The sequence below is a fragment of the Hyaena hyaena genome, unplaced genomic scaffold, assembly GCF_003009895.1.
Source record: "Hyaena hyaena isolate Hyena2069 unplaced genomic scaffold, ASM300989v1 scaffold_441, whole genome shotgun sequence".
Classification (NCBI taxonomy): domain Eukaryota; kingdom Metazoa; phylum Chordata; class Mammalia; order Carnivora; family Hyaenidae; genus Hyaena; species Hyaena hyaena.
In genome coordinates, this window is record NW_024081074.1 from 640706 (window position 1) to 664993 (window position 24288).

General features: G+C 45.6%; 2 protein-coding genes across 3 annotated transcripts in view; one reads left to right on the forward strand and one right to left on the reverse strand.

The window, feature by feature from the left end:
- The first annotated feature begins 12969 nt into the window (after positions 1-12969).
- Positions 12970-15652, forward strand: SFT2D3 (SFT2 domain containing 3). Its single transcript, XM_039253223.1, has one exon. The coding sequence runs from the start codon at positions 13154-13156 to the stop codon at positions 13808-13810; it is 657 nt and encodes a 218-aa protein (XP_039109154.1). The 5' UTR covers positions 12970-13153; the 3' UTR covers positions 13811-15652.
- Positions 15653-16916: 1264 nt separating this feature from the next.
- The window catches only part of WDR33 (WD repeat domain 33), a 112269-nt gene continuing 104897 nt past the window's right edge, over positions 16917-24288 (reverse strand). Inside the window, exons 19-22 of one of the 2 annotated variants that reach the window (XM_039253225.1) lie at positions 21245-21408; positions 21057-21149; positions 19954-20169; positions 16917-17563 (exon numbers count right to left, since the gene is read on the reverse strand). In XM_039253225.1, coding sequence (XP_039109156.1) covers positions 17334-17563; positions 19954-20169; positions 21057-21149; positions 21245-21408 — 703 coding nt within the window. In that variant the 3' untranslated portion in view covers positions 16917-17333. Of the gene's footprint in view, positions 17564-19953; positions 20170-21056; positions 21150-21244; positions 21412-24288 lie in introns of both variants that reach the window. The other variant, XM_039253224.1, reaches the window with a different exon arrangement.

Genomic DNA, 24288 nt, shown 5'->3' on the forward strand with positions numbered 1-24288 from the left:
CTTTCATTTCACTTTTTACCTAATTTTTAAAAATGTTTTTTACTTATTTTATTGAGAGAGAGAGAGACAGAGTGTGAGCAGGGGAGGGACAGAGGGAGAGGGAGACACAGAATCCGAAGCAGGGTCCAGGCTCTGAGCTGTCAGCACAGAGCCCAATGCGGGGCTCGAACTCATGAACTGTGAGATCATGACCTGAGCTGAGGTCTGAATGCTCAACCGACTAAGCCACCCAGGTACCCCTCATTTCACACTTTTATATTCTGGAACAAACATGCTTTAGTCCAATCTCAGATGTCCGTTCTATAAACAGAATAAACAAAATACCACAGACTGAGTGGTTTATGAGCAACAGATACCCACTTCTCACAGTTCTGGAGACTGGAAGACCGAGATCAGGATGTGAGCAAGGTAGGGTGAGGGCCCCTTCTGGGTCACAGATTTCTCTTATCCTCACATGGAGCCAGGGGCTAGGGATCTCTCTGGAGCCTATTTTATTTCTTTTTTAACTATCACAACAGTTAGAGAAAACTTTTATTTCAGTGTCTTTTCAATCTTCAAATACCTGTGTATATACATGTGAATGTGGTGGAAGACGGTGAAATGGGGGGAAGGGACCGAGAGCACACTCACCGTGATGTACAGAATTGCTGAGTCACCATACTGTACACCTGAAACTAAAATAACATTGAATGTTAATGATACTTCAATTAAATAAAACACTGGAGCCTCTTTTATAAAAGCACTAATCCCATTCATGACTCAAGCCCCTCCCAAAGCCCTCCGTCCTAATATCACCATTTTTGGAGATTAGGACTTCAACATATGAACGTTAGGGGGACACACTGAGACCATGGCAGAGGGGGTCCACATAGTCAGAACTAATTTCACAGTGTGACTGAGATGTTCTTAACATGCAGTGTGTTCACTGTTTCTATTGCCAGGTACCACAGTAAGTAAGTGCTTAAAGGCTTTCTTGGTTTCAATTGCCAATATAATAAATATCAATAGCTAGAACCACACACACACAAAAGCTTTTGGGGTCCCCAAAGAGCTTGAAAGGTGCAGAAGAGGGACGGAGAGCCACTCCATCCCTTTGGGACAAAACTACTGCTTTCCCTTGAGAAACAGAAATGTCTCAGTTGTGTTTCACCAAAACCATGTCTCTTAGCGTGTAACCGAAACCACATACTAATGATCATTTTAACCGAAGTAGCTAACTTCTAGTTCACGGACAGTGGAGGGTGGGTCACTGCACTGTCTGTCACAGGCTAGCACTTTGCCACAGATGGACTAGCAGAGCCCATGAACATGGGCAGCACAGCTCCACATGCCTCATCTCTCCTTTACACACTTCTCAAAGTGCTTGAAATGAGTATGCTCATTATAGACCCAAAGGCACAGCCCTCTGGAGCAAATACAAATAAGAAGCAAAAGAATAGAAAATTTAAATTATGCCAATGATTAAGCATTCTCTTACTTGGAGATAGATGATGCAAGTATCTATCTAGTGAACAGCCATTAATTAACTCAGTGTAGTATAACTCCAAGCGTTTAAATGACACAAACATCTTGGCAATTATCTTCAAGTGGACATACCCTGAAACATAATTACCATTGAAATAAAGTTTGTCAGAATAATAATCGGACTTGGTTAAATACAAACATATATGTTTCATAATCTTAAACAGGTAGTATAAATAATGCTAGCTTGTTTGATCACAGGATATGCATAAACTCAAGAAGAATATACCCAAGTAGAATAAAAACATAAGCTTATGTTATACCTAATGCTCAGAGACTACATAGCTGTTTTTATTAAACCAAAAATATTAAACTAGTCTCATCTGGGGCGCCTGGGTGGCTCAGTCGGTTAAGCATCCAACTCTTGATTTCAACTCCGGTCATGATCTCACAGTTCATTTGTGAGATCAAGCCCCACATCAGGGGGGATTCTCTCACCGTCTCTCTCTCTGACCCTCCCCTGCTCTCGCTCTCTCTCTCAAAATAAATAAATAAACTTAAAAACTAAATAGTCTCATTTGCCTAAATAGTGTGGACTTATTCTTAAACTATTTCTGAATTCATTTCTATGTTTTTTTTTCTTTTTGCTCTTTGAAAGCATTAAAAGTTTGCATTCCTTAACTTCTGGAAATTGTTAGCAATATTCCATTTATATAAGGTGATTAATTATCTCTAAGCCAATCAGAATAGAGCTCCTTTAATTTAGATTTTATAATCTAATTTGGCAACACTGTCCAGAAGTAGAAAACTCCCACACTCACAATGAGAAGTAAAGCCTTTCTGAACTACAGAGACATCCATCAACATGCAGATAGACACAGATAGTTGTTTATAGCTCTAATATCGAAAAGTTCAGCCCTGGTCAACAGTAAACACAGGTTAACAGAATTCACTGCTAACCAGAATTCTCTTGCTATATCAAGAGCTGATCTCTGGGTTTGAATCCTTAACTGATTTCAGCTCAACGTAGACAAACAGAAAACAGTAACAAACAAGATTTGTTTTCATCTTTTACCCAGCAAAGACAAGATCTCTAGAACTTAAATGTTTACAGACTGTGAAGCCAAAAGAAAGCAGCTCCAGAAATCAAGTGACTACTCAAAAAAAAATCAAAATAGAATCCTTACTGTGCTACTGACGGACACGAGTCCAGAGCACAGGACCAGAAGTCGGAGACACCACTGGTCTCCAAATCACCAGCCAGGAACAGAGAGGCTCATCACGTGGGTGGGGTAAACAGGGATCCCACCACAGGCTTTGCTCCTACACAAATCATGGCAATTCCTACCAAAATGCCATGAGTCAGAAAACTGCCAAAAATAAAATGCACCAACAATTAAGGAAATGGTTTTACTCAGAATATTGCGCTAGGGAGAATGTTCATTAATGAAACATATCTCAAAAAGGAAGGAGCTTGAGATAGACATAGGGTCGTGAGGGAAGAGCACGGGAGGTGAGCTCTGTCTCAGAATATGTGAGGACAGGGGGTCTTTTAACAGAACGTGAAATTGGGGAGAACTTCTCAATTGTCACTGCTTTCCAGAGCACAGGGTGCAGATGAAGTTCATTGCGGTACACTTTGAGGTCAGCTTCATATCTGTAGCTCTCGTCGTATTTTCATTGCTAATGTATAGTTTTACCCAGTTCAGTGGACTTGATCCCTCTCTTTCATGAGTCAGAAAACTCTATGATATGTCAGTTTCATCTTTTCCAGCTTCTTTAGATGCCGATGGTGCTACTGTGGACTGAGAAAGCAAGTCTTCCATTTTTAAGCCAAAAATCCATTTTAAAAGTTTTTTAAAGTAATATAAATTTTATTTGAGTTAGAATAAAATGTTAAATGCTAAAATAGTAACAGTTTTAGCTTTTAAAAAAAGTACATGTAGACCTAGCTGGAGCAATCAGGTAAGAAAAATAAATAAAAGGCATCCAAATTAGCGAAGAGGAAGTAAAACTGTTACCATTTGTTGATAACAAGATACTATGCATAAAAAACTCTAAAGACTCCACCAAAAACCTATTAGAATTGATAAACGAATTCAGTAAGGTTGCAGGACACAAAATTAATATACAGAAACCTACTGAATTTCTATATACTCATAATGAAGTAGAAGAAAGAGAAATTAAGAAAGCAATCACATTTACAATTATACCCAAAAGAATAAATACCTGGGAATAAACTTAACCAAGGATATGAAAGACCTTACTCTGAAAACATATAAGACATTGATGAAAGAGATTACGATGACACAAACAAATGGGAAGACACTCCATGTTCACGGATTAGAAGAACAAATACCATTAGGGGCACTTGGGTGGCTCAGTCAGTGAAGTATCCAACTTGGGCTCAGGTCATGATCTTGCAGTTAGTGAGTTCAAGCCCTGCATCGGGCTCTGTGCTGACAGTTCAGAGCCTGGAGCCTGCTTGGGATTCTGTGTCTTCTTCTCTCTCTTCTCCTCCCCAGCTTGCACTCTCTCTCTTTCTCGCTCTCAAAAATAAACATTAAAAAAATTAAAATAAAATAAAATGTCCATACTACCCAAAGCAACATACAGATCCAATGCAACCCCTACCAAAACGCCAACAGCATTTTTAACAGAACTAGAACAAATAATCTTATAATGTGTATGGAACCACAAAAGACCCCAAATAGCAAAGCAATCTTGAGAAAGATAAAGCTGTAGGTATCACAATCCCAGATTTCAAGATACACCATCAAGTTATAGTAATCAAAACGGTATGGTACTGGAACAAAAACAGACACAAAGATTCATGGAACAGAATAGAGCCCAGAAATAAACCCACACTTGTATGGTCAAGTCAAAGAAGGCAAGAATATACAATAGGGTAAAGTTAGTCTTTTCAATAAATGGTGTTGGGAAAACTGGATGGCTACATGCAAAAGAATGAAACTGGACCACTTTCTTACACCATACACGAAGATAAACTCAAAATGAATTAAAGACAGGGGTGCGCTTGTATGGCTCAGTTGGTTACGTGTCCAACTCTTGATTTCGCCTCAGGTCATGATCTCACAGTTCATGAGTTTGAGCCCCAGGTCAGGCTCTGTGCTGACATTGGGACCCTGCTTGGGATTCTCTCTCTCTCTCCCTATCTCTCTGTCCCCCACCACCTCCCCTGCCCCCCACCTTGCTCACTCTGTATTTCTCTCTCAAAATAAATAAACTTCAAAAATAGATTAAAGGTTGAAATGTGAAACCACAAAACTCCTAAAAGAAAACAGAGGCAGTAATCTCTTGGACATCAGCCTTAACGACATATTTATGGCTATGTCTCCTTAAGTGAAGGAAACAAAAAGAAAAATAAAATAGAAACCTTTTTCACAGTGAAGGAAACGATCAGCAAAATGAAAAGGCAACCTACGGAATGGGAGAAGATATTCGCAAATTGTCTATCTTATAAGAGGTTAATATCTAAAACATATAAAGAACTTATACAACTCAACACCAAAAAAACCAATCTGATTGAAAAATGGGCAGAGGACCTGAATAGACATTTTCCCAAAGAAGACATACAGACAGCCAACAGACATGTGAAAAGATGCTCAATATCACCAAGCAGCAGGAAATCGCAAATCAAAACCACAATATCACTTCACACAGGTCAGAACGGCTAATATCAAAAAGTCAAGAGATCAAGAAATAACAAACATTGTCAAGAATGTGGAGAAAAGGAAGCTTTTGTGCACTGTTAGGGGAAATGTAAGTTGGTGGCAATTGCTGTGGAAAATGGTATGGAGGTGTCTCAAAAAATTAAAATTAGAAATACCACGCGATCCAGTAATTCCAATAAGGGCTATCTACTCAAAGAAAACAAACCCACTGATTTGAAAAGATATATGCACCCCTGTGTTTATTACAGGATTATTTACAGTGGCCACAATGTGGAAGCAACCCAAGTGTCACCAACAGATGAACAGATAGAAAACAATGTGTGTGTATATGATGTCTGTGTGTGTGCGCGCACACACACACACACACTTAAACTATTACTCAGCCATAAAAAAAAAAAAAAAAAAGAATGAAATCTTGTCATTCGCAACACATGGATGGACCCAGAAGGTCTTACGCTAAGTGGAATAAGTCAGAACGACAAATACCATATGATTTTACTTACATGTGAAATGTAGAAAAGAAAACCAACCAAGCAACCAACACACAGACTTTTTTTTTTTAATTTATATCCAAGTGGGCATATGGTGCAACAGTGATTTCAGGAGTAGTTTCCTTAATGCTCCTCACCCATTTAGCCCATCCCCCCTCCCACAACCCCTCCAGCAACCCTGTTTGTTCTCTGTACTGAAGAGCCTCTTATGTGTTGTCCCCCTCTGTTTTTGTATTCTTTTTGCTTCCCTTCCCTTATGTTCATCTGTTTTGTATCTTAAAGTCCTCATAGGAGTGAAGTCCTATGATATTTGTCTTTCTCTGACTAATTTCGTTTACCGTAATACCCTCTAGTTCCATCCATGTAGTTGCAAATGGCAAGATTTCATTCTTTTTGATTGCTGAGTAATGCCCCATTGTATTTATATACCACATCTTCTTTATCCATTCATCCACTGATGGACATTTGGGCTCTTTCCATACTTTGGCTATTGTTGATAGCGCTGCTATAAACATTGGGGTGCATTTGCCCCTTGGAAACAGCATACCTAGTATCCCTTGGATAAATACCTAGTAGCAACACACGGTTTCTTAAAATCCAGAGAACTGATGGTTGCCAGAGGGGAGGTGTATGGGGATCAGGTGAAATAAATAAAGGGGGTTAAAAGGTACAAACTTTCAGTTATAAAATAAGTCATGAAGATGAACAGCATAGCAGAAATATAGTCGATAATATTGTAATAGCACTGTGCGGGGACAGACAGTGAACACCCTCAGCACGGCAAGCACTGCATAATGGATACAACTGTCAAGTCAGGCACCTGGGCGGCTCAGTGGCTATGCATCTGACTTCAGCTCAGGTCATGATCTCGGGGTTCGTGAGCTCGAGTCCTGCATTGGGTGAACTCGAGCCCCACTCGAGCCCTGGATGAGCCCAACTTCTTTCTCACGGTCTCCCTCTCTCTCTGCCTTTGTGGGATTCTCTCTTTCTCTGCCCCTCGCTCACTTGCACCCTCTCTCTCTCAAAAAAAAAAAAACCTGTCAAATCAATATGTTGTACACCTGAAACTAACAGAACATTGTATGTGATATTTCAATAATTCTGAAAAATGAAGAAAGGCTTACTAAACATGGGCCTCATAAACAATGAAAGCACTGTAAAGGGAGAAGGATGTGGGATACCAGTTTTAGTGGCAAAGTCCCATCACTAACACCATACACCCTATTGCCTATTTCTTGTTTCCTTTTTCCTTCATAGCAAAACCAACTTCATACTATATGTATTATCTACACATATAGATATATCATAATAGATATTTTCTATTTGTTTGTTTATTGTCAGCTTCTCTCTACTAGAATGTAAGTTCCTGGAAGGTGGGGATTGTTTGTGTGATGACTGCTAATTCTCAAACCTTAAAATGGACACTGCTCTATAGTAGGCTCTCAGTAAATAGTTTTTGAATGAGTCTCAGATTGTCAAAACTTTAAAGAATGATAATGCCTTAAAAGAATGATAATGGTGATGTTTTAGAGAAATGGACATTCTCATATACTATTTTGTAGATAAATGGATGAATTTTCTACAGAACAGGCTGGCCATATATAAAAAATCTAAGTTAAGTTCTTGAAAAAATTTTGATAATATTGCAGAATAAGAAGATAACGTGCATTTTTACAAGTTTGTTTATTTATTTTGAGAGAGGAGAGTGAGAGGGGGAGGAGCAGAGAGAGAGAGGGAGAATCCCAAACAGAGAGAGAATCCCAAGGAGCCTCTGGCACTGTCAGCACAGAGCCAGACGCAGGGGTCAGTTTCATGAACCGTGAGATCATGACGTGAGCCAAAATCAAGAGTCAGATGCTCAACCGACTGAGCCACCAGGCGCCCGCAACAGTGTGTACTTTTAAAAAGACGAAATTCAGCACAAGACCAGCTACGTTCACGGTTTGGGCCATAGAAAGGTCCCCTCAATTCAGCCTGTGTGTTTCCCTCAGCCCTTCTTTGGGAGTAGGCAGTGCCCGCCCCCCTGCCCCCTGGGCCACCCACAAAGGCCCGGTCCCCCACAGGCAACAGCAGGGGCGCCCTTAGGTTAAAGCAAGCCAAATACCACAAGGCCTTGCTACGCAGTGAGAAACCCTGTGACGGGTGCTTCGGGGCTGCTCTGACTGCGCCAGCTCCTGTGTGAGATGGCCCGTTTCCTTGGTCTTCCCCTTCCCCCCCACCCGGAAGCTGAAGGGGACGATCCTGGGGAAGGTCCCTATCCTGGCAGCCCCTCAGGGGGACTCACACGGGACGCTCAGCTAGAGCCCCCTGGTGGGAGAACATGCCGTCGCGGCCAGACACTGCCCGTCACCAGTGCCCACCAATGCCAGTAGCGGCCCGGGTCAGGACGATCACAACACGCCATTTCCGGGAGACTGCAAGCTACGCTATCCAGTGCGGCAGCCACGGCCACGTGTGGCGACTAAAACTATGACCGCATTTATATAATTATATGTGAATTAAAGTGAATTATATATTTTATATATTACCAAAGCCGTACGTGTAAATCACATTATAAATATAAATCATCATAAATAATGAATTAAAATTTAAAAATTCAGTTCCTCAGTTCCTCTCAACAGCAACCATCCGGACACCCAGAGCTACACGTGCTTGGTGGCGACAGAAATGGACAGCACAGGTCTGGGGCAATTCCACAATGACAGCAAAAGGTCTACAGGACAGCACCTAGAGGCCCTGCTGCCCCCAGCTGCCATCCATCAGGATGGACAGAAGCCCTTTGCCACCCCGCCTGGGGAAGGTGGGCAGGGTCAGGCACTGGGCCCCGAGCGGCGATCTGGAGGTGACGATGCAGCTGGTGACCCTGTGGAGCCCACTATGCAGTGCAGTCCTGTGTGTCACAAAGCCTGGTATTTAACCAACTCAAGGTTAACCAGAAAATCCAACACAACTAGGGCAGAGTGTTGGGGGCCAAGAAGCAGGGACGAAAAGAAATAAGACATGAGAAGATCATAAGCATGTGAACAGCTAGGTTTTGTTTTTAATACATGAAAAAGGAAACTCCTCAAGGCCTTGGAGGTGTCACACTCAGTGCACAGGAGACCCCTGGGCTGTGTAGACCATGAAGGGGTGACCTAGAGGCAAGGGGGCTGCAGGAGGGGAGGGGGGACAGTACAGGGGCAGGGCCTGCATGGGCAAAGCCAGAGGAGAGTCATCCAGCTGCTGGGTCCCAGTGGCCCCAGAAAGAGCCCCTCAGGGCAGGGTGAGAGCTGTGGGGGTTAAAGAGGCAGGCCTAGGGGCACCTGGGTGGCTCAGTCAGTTGTGTCCGACTTTGGCTCAGGTCATGATCTCACGGTTCGTGGGTTCAAGCCCCACTTTGGACTCTGTGCTGACAGCTAGCTCACAGCCTGAAGCCCTGCTTCAGATTCTGTGTCTTCCCTCTGTCTCTGACCCTCCCCTGCTCATGCTGTCTCTCTCTCTCAGAAATTAAAAAATTAAAAAAATAAACCTATGTCAGTGATAATTTCTTCATATAAAATCAAATCAAATCAAATAAAATAATAAAATAAAATAAAATAAAATAAAATAAAATAAAGGGGCAGGCCCAGAATCCCAAATGGGGAATTTGAAATTCAATTTTTAGGAAATGGGGGGTTTTTGAAGAATATTAGGCACAAGAAGAAACGAGTAGAGGGGCCCCTGGGGGACTCAGTCAGTTAAGTGTCTGACTTCAGCTCAGGTCATGATCTCACAGATTGGGAGTTTAAGCCCCATGTTGGGCTCTGTGCTGACAGCTCAGCACGTGGAACCTGCTTTGGAATCTGTGTCTCCCTCTCTCTCTCTGCCCCTCCCCCACTCATGCTCTGTCTCTCTCTCTCAAAAATAAATTAACATTACAAAAATTAAAAAGAAAAAAATGAGTGAGTAGGTTTTAATTTTGTAAAGAGAAGGTGGGTGCCAGCACATCAGCTGTGCTGAAGGAAGGGTGAACTGGGCATTTCAGGTGTGGGTCTGGGACGGGCAGGAGGACATTACTGAGCAGGAACGGCCACTGCACATGGGGAAGGAAGGGAGATGCCACTCTGAAAACCTCAAAGGAGCATGGGTAACACCTGGAACTGACTGGCTCTGGGGCAGTCTCCCTTGAGGTAGGGATGAGATTTGGGGAATGGGTACGGACTGCCTCCTTAGGTCACGTTGAAAGTCCTCAGTAAAATAGAAGGTTTGCTCCAGCTCCCTTTCCCCTCTGGGTCACGGGAGCTGGGATCCAACTACAGCGGGAAGAGCAGCCTTCAAAAGAAACTGCTGGCCACCCCCACCTCCAAGGCTGTGGATTTCACTGCACTTGGCAACAGAAATATTTGGTGACCTTGTCATGAACAATTTTGCTGGCACAGTGGGATGCAGAGGGTTCAAGGAAGACCAGGGCTAAGTGGAAACGGGGATGACCGATTCTTTAAATGAATTCTGCTGCGGTAGTTGGATGTCAGGTGGTTATCCAGGGATGGCTTCATCATGTCCTTCTATCAGCGCAGGAACCAAACCTGAACAGATTTTCTGGTTTTGTTCAATTCTATTCCTAAGGAAGACCTTCTTGTGGATTAGGAAGCACATAGATTTAAACCCAGAACTCAAAACCTCCAGCCCTGCTCTACCACCAACTTTGGGGGGGTGGGGGGGATAGGTAGGTTATTTAACTTCCTGGTAGTCCAGTTTCCCCTAATCTGTACAAAGAGTAGACTGTCTTTTGCATCTCATAGCTGCATAAATGATTAGGAAAAATTCATTTGTGGACCACCATTCTGTCTCTACCAATCTACTTCCTATAAGTGGAATCCTACAATGACTGGCCTATTTCACCTAGCACAATTTTCTCAAGGTTCATCCATTACACATGTAATAGAATGTGTCAGAATTTCTTTCCTTTTTAACACTGAATAATATTTCATTGTCTGTATATACTACATTTTGCTTATCCATTCATCTTGGATGGACACTGGGGTTGCTCTCACCTTTCAGCTATTGTTAATAATGCTGCTATAAACACGGATGTACAAGTATCTCAAGACCCTTTCAATTCTTTTGGGTATATACCCAGAAGTGGAATACTGGATCATACAGTAATTCTATTTTTAATTTTTTGAGGAAGCACCATACAGTTTTCCACAGCAGCTGGACCATCTTCTACTCCCACCAACAGAGCATGTTACAACTGCTCACATCCTGTGTGTTTTTAAAACGTTTTTTATTTGAGTGGGTGTGCATGCACAAGTGGGAGAAGGGTAGAGACAGAGGGAGAGAGAGAATCTCAAGGAGGCTCCTCCACACTCATCACAGAGCCCAACACAGGGCTTGATTTTATAAGCATGAGATCATGCATGACCTGAGCTGAAATCAAGAGTCGGGCATTCACCTGACTGAGCCACTCAGGTGCCCCAGTGTTTTGTTTTTATTTCACAGGAGCCATCCTAATGGTTTTGCCCATTGTAAGTGATCCAGGATGATCACTATTATTAACAAGTGTGAAAGAATTTCAATCTAAAATGAAACCAGACAATAGGAAATGGATGTGCTCTTAGGAAAACAAAACTTAAGACCTGAAGAGCTGATTTCCTGTAAATCCTCAGTTTAAAGCAGACAGAAATTTAACTCCTGACCAAGGAACATCCATCAAGGATCTCTTCCCATCTGGGAACCAATGAACTCACCATTTGGACTCTGGCTGCATCCCCCCATGTTTGCACTCCTTGCCCATAAACACAGCCCACCACACCCCAAATCCTCAGTGGGAGACACCTGTAGCTTGCTACAGTTTCCATTTCCTAAACTGTAATTCCTCTGCTTTTCCCAAATAAATTCAATTCTGGTAATTCAAGCTTGCCTCAGTTTACTGTTTTGGGTTGAGACAACAAATTGTAATGTAGGTTGAGAAAGAATAATGTATATCAGCATCCAACCAGATAGAAAGTACTAAAGAGAATTTAATGGGGATAGTGGTTACACAAGTAACAGAAAGGCTGAGAAGCCAGAGATGACAACAGCAGAAAGCCATTAACACCCACCTCTTCCTGGGTAGAGGAGGAAAGAGTGTTACCTGCCCATTAGCTGGTAGTCATATCCTGTCACTGTGGGGAGCAGTACCAAGGTGATGAGGGGAGCCATGGTGCAGCCAAAAGAAAATACCCCGCTTCTCCGCATCACTGCCCCCGAAGCCAGTGACAGAGGAGTACCAGAAACAGCCTGCAGAGGTAGGCACTGCCTCTCGCGCCCCGTAGAAAGGAGTGTAGGGTACGAATGGTCTTCTGGGGCAAGTAAGACAAAGTCTCACACCACAGGAGACTGCTGTACATCTTACCTGGATTGTCCTTTACATTACAAATGGACTTCCATGCCATATTTAAGTTTGCAGGAGGTATTTATAAAGTCTAGCAAAACAGGTGTTTCCATCGATGGCTTCGGGCCAGATCTACAAAGCCTTTCTAGCACCTTTATGCATTTGGGACAGCCTCTCAAATCCTAGAAAAAGGGAGATGAAAGAGACCCTGTAGTTGAGTTGCTGGCACAGCCTTAAACAAATAAACTTACACAACTGGGAAAGGTGAGAATGCCAGCAGTAAGCAGCTGTGGGCATGGCTAGTTCTAAACGTCCAGGAGTGGGAATTAGCAAGGTGGAAACTCGAGAGAGCACAGAAGCCCTGGAGGAGACCTGCTGGGTGTGATCTTTGTAAGGGACTCCAAGGAGGCTCTGAGTAAGAGCGGGATCCTTGGAAGCCACCTCAGAACAGGTGTAGGAACTGACTGAAGTGTGGGCAAGCTTATCAGTGATCTGCCCATGAAATCAGGAGACCTGGATCCAAAAGATGTCAGGAGCACAAAAAGGTGAACCAAAAATATAAGACAGGGGCACCAACAAGACTTGCACATAGGTCTTGAAGGAGTCAAGAAGTTTGATGGGCCTCTGATGAAATGATGAACAGAAGATAAGCAAGCTGATGGGGGGAAGGGGGGATGGCTAAATCTTCATTTATCAACTCCGGTAGCCTTCCCCAAAAAAAACACTTAAGTCCTAAGCTCTGAGCTTTTGTAAAAATTAAATTTATGGAGAAGAACTGCAGATTAACATACAGTTTCAAGCAATACGGAGATTCCCCCAATGGCGACAACTCGCAAAACTACAACACAGGATATACATTCCCATAAATTTAAGAGACAGAACTGTTCCATCGCCACCACAAGGGTCCCTCAGGTGTCCTTTTATAGCCACAACACACCCCGACACACAACTAGCTTTTAATGACAGGACTTATCCAGGCTGTAACAGCGCCCTCCGGATACAGCGCCGGGGCCGCTGCTAACCCTGACGGCCCCGCCCCTTCCACGCAAGCTGCAGGCCCCGCCCCCCCACGGCCGACCAACAGCCGTTCTAGGCGGAGCCACTTCCGCCAGCAAACCAGAAAAACCGGAAGTAGGCTCCAGTCCTCCCTTCTGGCGGCCGCTCCGGCCAAGATGGCGGACATCCACCGCCAGCTGCAAGAGTACCTGGCGCAGGGGAAAGCCGGCGGACTGGCGGCCGCGGAGCCGCTGCTCGCTGCGGAAAAGGCGGAGGAGCCCGCGGAGGGGGGCGGGCCGGCGGGGGCGTGGCTGGGCCGCGCGGGTCTGCGCTGGACGTGGGCGCGGAGCCCCGCGGAGCCAACGGCGGCGGCGAGCTCGACGTGCTTTCCCAGCGTGACGCGCACGCAGCGGCTGGCGGCGAGCGGCGTGTGCCTGCTGCTGGCCGCGCTCTGCTTCGGGCTGGCCGCGCTCTACGCGCCCGTGCTGCTGCTGCGCGCCCGCAAGTTCGCACTGCTCTGGTCCCTGGGCTCGGCGCTGGCGCTGGCGGGCGGCACGCTGCTGCGGGGCGGCGCGGCGTGCGAGCGCCTGCTGCGCGGCGAGGAGACGCCGTCGCGGCCGGCGCTGCTCTACGCGGCCGCACTGGGCGCTACGCTGTACGCGGCGCTCGGGCTGCGCAGTACGTTGCTCACGGCTCTGGGCGCCTGCGTGCAGGTGGCCGCGCTGCTGGCCGTGCTCTTCGGTCTTCTGCCCAGGGGTGCGGTCACCGCGCTCCGTCTAGCGCTCGGGCGCTTGGGCCCGGGTGCCGGCCTCGCCAAGGCGCTGCCGGTCTGAGAAGCCCAGAGCCCGTGCCGTCGGGCAAGGACGGACGGGGTTCCCGCACGGAGACGACGCGAAGCCCGGCCGCGGGACCCGCCGTCGGGAGACCACCGGGGGCCGGCCCCTGACGCGGCGCGGACGGAGCCGAGGACTGCGCCCGCCGCCTTCCACATCGCGCCGGCGAGCGGCTGCTCCGTTGTTGTGCTGGCGAACCTGTCAACTTCTTCGAGCGGCTGTTCGGAAACTGGGACATGATCCGTTTCGGAAGCTCTTAGGTTTCGGCGTCTTCCGCACGACCGGGTAGCATGTGCTATGAAGTCGGGATGTTGTGGTTGATTAGGTGACGATGCTGTAAAACACTCATGGTAACTGGCTTTTGTGTTAACCAGGATCTTGGATTGAGCACAGTAAAAAAAAAAATGTATGGCTCTTCAGTTTTAATTAGCTGCCCTTGTGACTTTTCTCAGACTTCTTTTGCTTGTTGTTTAAAAAATCCAGTGGTAGATTGTAGCAGTTTAGCTACAATATGCTGGTTTTCTTTGGCGCTTGAGGATTTCCTTTCCCTCATTCAATGAGTGGATTCTTAAGGGTATCGAATTAAACACTAAACTTAGCCACCAGGTTTTATTTAAGTAGTTAAGGTTTACTTCGTTTTTTTGTTTTTAGTGAGATTGTAAATACGGTGCCTTACAAAATTAAAGGAAGATTGGTTTTGTATTAGACATGAAAGCGACGGACCAAAAAGTAAATGTCTGCCCCCAAAAACATGACTTGTCAATGCTATGAGGTCTCTGGGCAGAACTGGGTTGGGGACTCCTTCCAGACAAGAGACTTCTGCATCCAAAGTTCTGTATTTGACGGAAACCGTGGATTTCTACAAGTCCTAATTATCATTCCTAGTTTTATTATCTGCTTTTTTTAAAGTATAATTTATATTTTGTAGGCTGATTTTAATGCAGTGTAAGATGCTTTTCATGTCTGACAAGTTTCCTTTTAGGTTCAGCATTTCTTCTTGTCTTTGAGTTTACTGCATATTCTAACGCATTGCCAGAAAGTTCGGACTCCGTATTCTGAGGAGTCCAGAAAACGTGTTTTGTTAGTAGCTCTGTATTAACTAGAAAGTAAAAAAGTATTTGGAATTTTCAGATTCTGGATCAGTCGTTCTCAGTTCAGCCGGAATGTGGGGAGCGGTGACGAGGCACCCAGGCACCAGGGATTTTGCAGAGCTCCCCAGGTGACTCCCTGTTCCGCTGAGGTGAACCACTGTTCCCTGCACTGGATTGCACGGTTTGAAAAGGATCAGTTTCTGGGGCCCGATTCCCCCGCGCCTCAACAGGTGTGTGGGCAGTAGTAGAGGGTTGCCTCAGTTCCGCCTCAGTATTTATATTACTAGAGCCTAATCAGTGTCCTAAGCCCTGGCCCGGCTTCATGGGGGCTCCGCACCCCAGTATTCTGTAAGAATTGCTGCCTGGTTCCCCTTTCAGTAAACAGGGCTACTTACCTACCTCAAGAGGAACAAACGAGGGCGTTTGTAGTAAAAGCACATGCACTATTTCTAGAGAGAGATTTCTTTTTGTAACTGGAAAAAACTGTGCCATTGGCTGCTCCTTCCATCCCCCGATTAAATCTCTGTTCTGAGGTCTCAGTTTCTCTAGAATTTGCACGGCTGAAGATTTGACAGTGTTTAGCCCACTTTTATGTTGATGCTGTTATGTGGTTTTTTAAAATTGTTTTTCCAGCATTTTCTCAAGAATTCAAACACTGAAAATCTAGCGTTTATAAAATTCAAAGCACAATGCCTTGTATGTGATGTTTTAAAATTTCTTAAGTATTCAATAAACTACAGTGTAAAGATTTCAGTTTTTCCTAAAGGAACTCTTTCTCAAAACGTGATCTGGTTATCTGTTTGCTGAGGTGCCGTACGTACTGTTGAAAACCGAAGCCTGAAATGTTAGGAGGGTAAAGTTCTTACCACATGAATCTCAGACAGAAGTTCTCCATACGGGTTTGCTCCTGGATCCCATTTCAGCTTATCAGAATTTGATTACAGCTTCTTTTTAAGCTGTGCCAATGGAGGGCAAATCAAGAATACCTCACAAACTTGAAGCATTCTTGAGCCTCCTAATCATGTGTTTACAGTGACGTGGTGATAAATGTTTTTATATCTCAAAACAAAGTGAAAATTACTCACTTGTAGTCTCTGGGATCCAGCACCCTGAAGAGCAGTGTGTGTGCAGAAGTAACTTACCTTTTGCCCTGTTTTACATTAACAGGGAACCAGTTAAGAGGTTTTTGTGTCTGTCCAGCTGTGCCAGCATCCCTTGTCTAGGCCACTGCAGAGACTTCAGCACCCTGAACGGGCCAGGTAAACTGGTCTCCGGTACCACATTGAAGCGGGCAAAGTAATAAGATGTGAGGGGGGCCACAGGACTATCCTTTGAATAACAGTTTTCTTATAAAAACAAAGTGTCAGTAGAGAAAACACGGGCTTATCAAACTGAACTTTTGGCTTCCAATCTAAATCGGGCTAAATGTTAACATTTATTTAAAGCTAAAGGAATTTGCTGTGGATGAGAACTTCGTGGCTTTAAGCTAGAACTTTCGTCTGCCTTAAACACTGGTAGGAGAGAAAGGTTTGCAAAATTGTTTAGGAGATGTTTGGTCTATTCCTTTTCAACTGAATCTGTGGCATGATGGACAGTAATCAGAAGGGTACAGGTAGGTTATTTCTGGCTTACATCAGGTTCCTCTCATCGGAACAGAGACTTCGGGTCTAAGTGTGATTACCAGGACATGCACCCACGGGAGAGCCCCTCCTTGCACAGCCAGCAGACTTTTTTCTTCAGAGTATAATTTTCCACCTGCCAGAGCATGGGGTAGCTAAGGCTTTGAATCTACTTCAGACTGTGTTAGAGTTTCAAAGTATTTCTCACTCTATTACAAAAATAAGTGACAGAATGGGTAGACAAGAATCCAAGACAGAGTTCACAGATGAAGTTAACTTCGATGGCTTAGAGGTACCCATCAAGTGTGCTCACAGATACAAGCAGGAACTGTATACCCTCAGCAGACTGGATGCAATGGAAACGAAGGGTTTCCTTAAGGCAAGCACTTCACAACCGGTTTTCTGTTAATTCTTGCGTAAATCACATTCTGTATTCATACAAAAACAACTTAATGTTTTTTCTCTGACAAACTGTACATATAGAAACAAATTCCCAATTGGACATGAACTTAAAGTTGTGGAGGTGCTCCATGTCTCGTGACACTTAAAAAAAAAAAAGATTCCAGCTTTTCTCTTCACAAAACAGCGGGAGTTAGGGCAGTGAGGGTGGACAGGACAGAACGGGGCCGGCTACTCTGGGCAGCCAGCAGCAGTCTCTTCGTCTTGAAGACCTCATTAGGGACTCCTGGGATTCAGCGCCCCAGAGAAAGTTCAGGGCTGCATGGTGCAGGCTTCCTTTTGTTTCTCTTGGTAAGTCCACAAGAAGTTCTTAAATACTGTCCAGAGAGGCCTTGGGGTACTCAGCCGCAACTCCTACCGACCCCTTCCACCGCCCCTTGAAGCTCCTCGCCTTGGCGGACCAGAGTTCATGTTACTCCCTCTACCCCAGTTACTGCCACTCCGGCCCCCTCTGGAGGGAGTGCCACTGCCCGGAGGGCCCCCGAAAGGTTCGTCTCTGTGGTAGCCGTCATGGTGATCTCCATCCAAAGAGCTGGAACGCCCAGATTTTGGCACTCTCTGGGAAGGTCCTGGACCCCCTCGGCCTGAAATGAGACAAATGATTTCACGTGTCACTTTTTTTTTTTTTTTTTTTTAATATCCAAGACTGGGAATCAGTAACTCCTGGTACAAACTTTTAGTGATGACAGTGGAACACTCTGGGTCTTTAAAACCAAGTTCTGAGGACATCAGCAGTGGCATTCAGAGTGTCAGAAGTCGTGCCTCCACCTTTAGTCACCACTGTCACATTCCCAGCCAGCTTATGGCCATGCTCCTCACAACCACACATGCTCACCAAGGCTGTGTGACGGAGATAAACGGGGAGGACCTCGGGGAGACCCAGAACACACTGGGCCATGTCTCTAGCAAGTGTATCTTCTTCACTCTCTTTTACCACCAGGGGTTATTCTATTCTGGGAGAACACTTGAAAAGCAACCAAGAACTCTGGAAGCAACTAAGAAATACAAACTGTTGGGGCACTTGGGTGGCTCAGTTGGTTAGGCATCCAACTTCAGCTCAGGTCATGATCTCGCGATTTGTGGGTTCAAGCCCCGCATTGGGCTCTGTGCTGACAGCTAGCTCGGAGCCTGGAGCCTATTTCGGATTCTGTCTCTCCCTCTCTAACCCTCCCCTGTTCACGCTGTCTCTCTCTCTCTCTCAGAAATAAATAAAACATTAAAAAAAAGGAAGAAATACAAACTGTTGATGTTAATTACAATGTGTTTACTAAAGTATTTCTTTAAAAACGAGCAATTTCAAAAGAAAAAAAAAACTTAGCTTTTAGAATTATTTCTCCCAGGGATAGGTTTTTCAATTTTTTTTTAATGTTTGTTTATTTTTTGAGAGAGACAGCATGAGTGGGGAAGTGGAGACACAGAATCTGAAGCGGACTCCAGGCTCTGAGCTGTCAGCCCAGAGCCCGACACCGGGCTCAAACTCAAAAACCATGAGATGATGACCTGAGCATAGTCAGACACTTAACTGACTGAGCCACCCAGGTGCCCCTCTCCCAGGGATAGTTTTATCTGTTCCAGACTTGGACACAAAAACCTTTTAGGTATATTAAAATTCCGACTTAAAAAAAGTTTTTTCTCAGCTGAATTTGGTCATATTTCCCATAATGGGCACTACTATCAGAAGACTATTGCCAACTTTATTTTGTCTTAATTTTTAATGTTTATTTATTTTTGAAAGAGAGAGCTCAATCAGGAGAAAGGCAGAGAGAGAGGGAGACACAGAAACCGAAGCAGGCTCCAGGCTCTGAGCTGTCGGCACAGAGCCCCATGTGGGGCTTGAACCCACAAACCGTGAGATCATGACCTGAGCCAAAGTCAGACTCTTAACCGACTGAGCCACCCATGTGCCTCTTTTTTGTCTTAAAAGTTTGAATGGAATGTGAATCTAGGTAAAACGAAGTGGTTAGGAAAGCTAGCCAAAGGGAAAATATTGGCTTCCTTTCCTACAAAGTGCAGCCCAGACCCACCTGAAGGTGACTGGGCAGAGAAGATGTCAGCTAGGAAGTCACTTCCACACTAGCCATGTGGCCTTGGCTAGGGACCTACAGGTGTCCTCAGTGCCCATACTGACCAGCAAAAAAATGAGTGCTTACGTGGGAGATCTACCACTGACATGAAGTAGCTTCTGGGGGTTTTGCTTTGAGAAGAACCACCGAAATCAAAAAGCACAACTTTGTAAAGAGACTGTAACTATGAGGCAGGTTAACTGGGCTTACTTTCTAGCAGCCTCCAAACTACCACATATGCAGGGGCCCAGCCTAACCTGAGACCACATGGTGGCCACTGCTCCTGGCTAAAAGTGCTACCTCTAAAATAAAGTTCCAGAGTTTCAAGCTGTAGCAAAAATCTACTGCCCCCCTGAAAACAACCCGTTCCAGACCATATTCCTCAAAGTCTTTGTGACTCTGGGCATCAGCAGTTCCTCCCAGACCCAGAAAACACAGAAGCTGGGAGCAGACCATCATTCCTGCCACCAAGAAAAGCCTTGAGGGCCGGGAACGGCCAGTAGCGACCAGCACATCTGCCAACGAGAGCATGAGCCCCCTGCACCCACCCTACTCTGGGACACCCTGACAAAGAGCAGGAATGGAACCCTGAACCCTGAAGGAACCAGGGAGGGGAACTCTGGGAAGCACGTGAAGGAGGCTAATGCAGAGGCTGAGCTTGCAATCACCTGAGTGAGGACTCGCACTGACTCTGGTGTGAGCCTGAACAAGCTATATTTGTACCACATTTGGGAACATCTGCCTTTACAGCCTAAGCCTAGGGGAGAAGGGAAGAGGGACCCACAATAGCCTGTCCGGAACAGATAGAACAGGAACCCAGGGATGGAGCTGGCCAATGGTCCCCATGGCCTTTTTGACAGAGCTGCGGCACCCACAGCTACTGGAACTGTTTACCACTGGCCTCCACTTACCTTTGCCTCCTCGATCATCAGATGGACCCCCTGGGGCTTCCATTTCTCTGTGCTCTGAGGTCCCTGGCCCATCATGCCAGGGACGCTTTCGGGGTGGCAGGGATGCCATGTCCATGCCCTGGAGAGAAGAAGACCGTTCTCTGCTAGCTGGGGAATGACCGTCATGAGGGGGATGATCAGGGCGAGGAGCATCACGGAAATGTTCATGACCTGGCCCTGAAACAGGAAACACAGGCTCAGAATCTGACAATCTTCTATCACAGTGCGACCAAAAGCAGGTGGAAATTATACTGTTTACTACCAACTTGAGAACCAATACTCATCCAAGCAAGAAAGATATGCTGAACACCCACTTAGGCCAGATCTAAGTCGCATCATGAGTACATGAAAAAAGCTGAAGATTAGAAATGAACATACCTCTTAAAATAAGAGACAGGTAGGGTCCAGAAAAGTGGTTCTCAGACTTTTTATAGTCTCAGGTTGTCTTTATACTCTTAAAAATTACTGAGATTTAACTTATGAGACAATATTTCATATTTGCCATACTAGCAATTAAAGCTGAGAAAACTTTAATTCATGTAACTATATTTTCTGAAAACAAAGCCACTTCGTGAAAAGAATGGTAATGCCTTCTGTTTAGACAAATCCCCCTGACATCTGGCTCAGAAGAAGAAAGGTGGATTTTCTCAGCTGTTTCTGCACTCAATCTATGGCGATGAAATGCTGCTGCCCAAAGGGTCTGAAGACAATCCGTCTTCCCACGGAGATGTGAGTCAGAAAAGCAAGGGGCTGGGGCACCTGGGGGGCTCAGTCAGTGAGGTGTCTGACTCTTGGCTTCGGCTCAGGTCATGATCTCACGGTTCATGAGTTTGAGCCCCGCGGCAGGCTCTATGCTGACAGCGCAGAGCCTGCTTGGGATCTGGTCTCCCTCTCTCTCTACCCCTCCCCCCACTTGGTCTCTCTCTCTCTCAAAATAAATAAGTAAACATTTAAAAAAAAAAAAAAAAAAAAAGGACCTGGTGAGCCCTCCAAAGTCCCCGGACTGCACCCTGTGAGCTGCAGGGCTTGGATCACCAGAAGCCGCAGCGGCACTCCCTCCTTACCTGGCTCTCTATTTCCATCCCAGGAGTCTGGTTTCCGTCCTCCTTCAAAGCGAGGGAACTCATCAGGGGTGGGGAGTAAACCCTTCCTTCCTCCTACACATGGGAACAACACAACACCACACTCACAGACCATTTCGGGTGTGTCCCTGACGGCGAAGTGTAGCCCGGCACCCTCAGCACACACTCACCTCGCGGGGTGCCCCGACCTCGACCTCGGAGATCTCTTCCTCGAGCCGCTTCGTCAGAAGCATCAAAATTCTCCTCTGGACCAAAGTCTTCAGGACCAGGAAAGCCGTCCCTGCCTCGGGGCGGGGCCCGGCCTTCATGTCTTGGGGGTGCTCCTCTTCTAAAGCTGCTGGGGAAAAGCAGCAGGATGAACCCCCACAGCTCTTGAGTTCATGTTTCACAGAAACATAATAGTGTAAGAAACTATGCTATTCATGTTAAATAGAAGGAAAGCAAAATAAAATTACGTGTTTTTTTAAGTACAGATTTTATAATCCAAATAGTAAAGGCAAAAAAGAGAAAGAAAACATAGTGTTATGATCATGTTCTCCAGAAGCTTTTAGGAGTAACAATAGCAGTGAATAAATTTTAAGGGCTAATAATCACGCCAAGTGCTTTCATTTTCAGATTTCATCTCATATCATTCCATTTTATCCTCAGCACCACGTTATTAACCCATTCTACCCATAAGTACACTAAGGCACAGAGAGGTAAAGTCATTTATTGAAAAACAGACGGTAAGTGCTGGAACTTGAATTCAGCCAGTCATGACCCCAGCTCATGCTCTTTACCACTGCCTCCCCAGTATTTTTCATTATCAGTTACAATCAGAAAAGGCGGGGCACAGATTTATGACTGCCAACTGTACCAGACTCATTTGGGAACATTTGCTCTCCCGTCTGCCCTAGCCCACAGCCTCTATGCATGGCTGGCCATGAACTTCACCCGCGGCCCCACTCCACGGCTGACTGCTGTACAGACAGGCACTTGGCTTGCGGGCAGCCCACACACTGGCTAGCAGGCAGCCTGGAGCCCTGGCTCGTGGACGAGCTGGCTGTCCCTCAGGATTCTGGACTGGAGGCCGAGCTGGTCAAGAGTGCTGCTGAAGCATGGCCCTTATGAGAGAGTGTCCTGGCCCGAGGAGGCCTGCGGGGAGCAGAGAAGGGGCCCGGGCGTGCAGAGAGAGGCCTCGGGGCTGGGGAGCGGGTCAGGAGCAAGGGCACAGGGCACAGTCTGCACGGGCAGCCAGGCCTCCCGCTTCTTCTTCAGTCTCCACTCAGTTATCTTTCACTCCAATGCTTCACTTTGCAAAACTTCAAACTGAAAACAAAGTTAAAAGAACAGAACAACAAACACCCACGTGTCCTTCACCTAGACCGATCAGTTATTTTGTTTTGTTTTTTTTAGATTAATCAGTTCTTAACACAAAGCCACATGGCCTTTATCTTCTCTCTCCATCTACTTACACATCCGCTTTCTAAGCCATTTCAAATTCAGTTGCCAACAGCATGACCCTCATCCCTGACACCTCAATATGTCTCTTCCAAGTACAAGGTCTTTCTCCTACAGAGTGATACTACTATCACTTGAATAACAAGGATTATTATTTAATACAGTCCAATTCCAATTTCTCCAATTGTCCTCAAAATGTCCTTTATAGTTGTTTTTAAATACAGATTTCAAATCCTGATCACAGACTGTTATTTAGTGGCCCTGTCTCTGGTCTACCTTAGGACTTTCCTACATTTGATCTTTCATGACCCCAGCAATCTTGAAGAATTCATCCATGTATAACAAGGCACCTGGGTGGATCAATTGGTTGAGTGTCTAACTCTTGATTGGTTCATGAGATCCAGCCCCATGTCAGGCTCTGCACTGAACATGGAGTTTGCTTAAAATTCTCTCCGCCCCACCGCTCTGCCCCTTGGGGCACGTGGATGGCTCAGTCGATTAAGCAAGAGTCCAACTGTGGCTGAGGCCATGATCTCACGGTTCCTGAGTTTGAGCCCCACATTGGGTTCTCTGCTGTCAGCGCAGAGCCTGCTTCGGGCCCTCTGTCCCCTTTTCTCTCTGATCTCCCCCACCGGCACTCACAGGTGCATGTACTCACTCACTCTCTCTGAAAAATTAATAAACATTTAAAAAAAAATTCTCTCTCTCTCTCCCTCCCTCTGCCCCTCTCGACTCAAACACATGCTCTCTCTAAATTAAATTTAAAAAAATTTTTTAAATCAATCTAGGTAATTTTATAGAATGTACCACAATTTAAATTTATCTATTTCCTCATGATTAGACTCAAGTTAAACCTTTTTGGCAAAACTGCTTCTACCTTCTTGGTGATGCCAGGTTGTCTGCCTGTTTATGAGGAAAAGCGGTGTGCTGACTTCACCGCTGCAATTGCACACTTTCCTTCACAATTATGTAATCTGTGGGGTGATCTATACAGGGTTTTTCTGTAAAAAGAGCTTTTCTTTTTCCACTCCACCACTCCAGCTACCTTTTTAATAACTGTTGGTCCTGAGGACCTTGATAACCCATGCTCCTGCAACCAAAGAGGGTGTGCCCAGGATACTGGCTGAAATAACAACTAAAGTAAAAGTGGAGCTGGCCAAAAGGAGAGGAATGGAGCAGGAAAAGTGCAGCAGGGGGCGCTACCTCCCTGGGACAGAGTCAGGGAGAATCCCCACCCCCACCCCCACACAGCACAGGGCACCATTATAGGCACCATTACAAGAATCTCTGCCCCAGTTACGAAAAGACAGCGAACCTTTAATGTGTCCTCATTAGAAAGTAGCTCCAGTTAAGGACTAAACGTGCCCTCCGTAAAACTTGTACGCCAAAGCCCAAATCCCCAGCGGGATGGTATCTGGTGGTGGGCCTGTGATTAGAAGAGGTCATGGGGGTGGGAACCATGTGATAGGATCAGTGCCCGGGTAGGAAGAGACGCCAGCCAGGGCTAGCTCTCTCTCTACCAGGCAAGGACACAGGGAGAAGGTGGCTGGCTGCCTTCAAGCCAGGGAGAGAAGTCTCACCAAAAACCCATCCTGCTGGACTTTGATCTATGACTTCAAGCCTCCAGAACTGTGAGAAAACACTCGTGTTATTTAAGCTTCTCCCTCATGGCACCTGGTTATGGCAGTACGAGCTGACGGGCACATCCCCTAATGAACTGACCATTCTCAAATATCTCTCCCTATCTGACAGATTCATTTATTGAACAGTTACT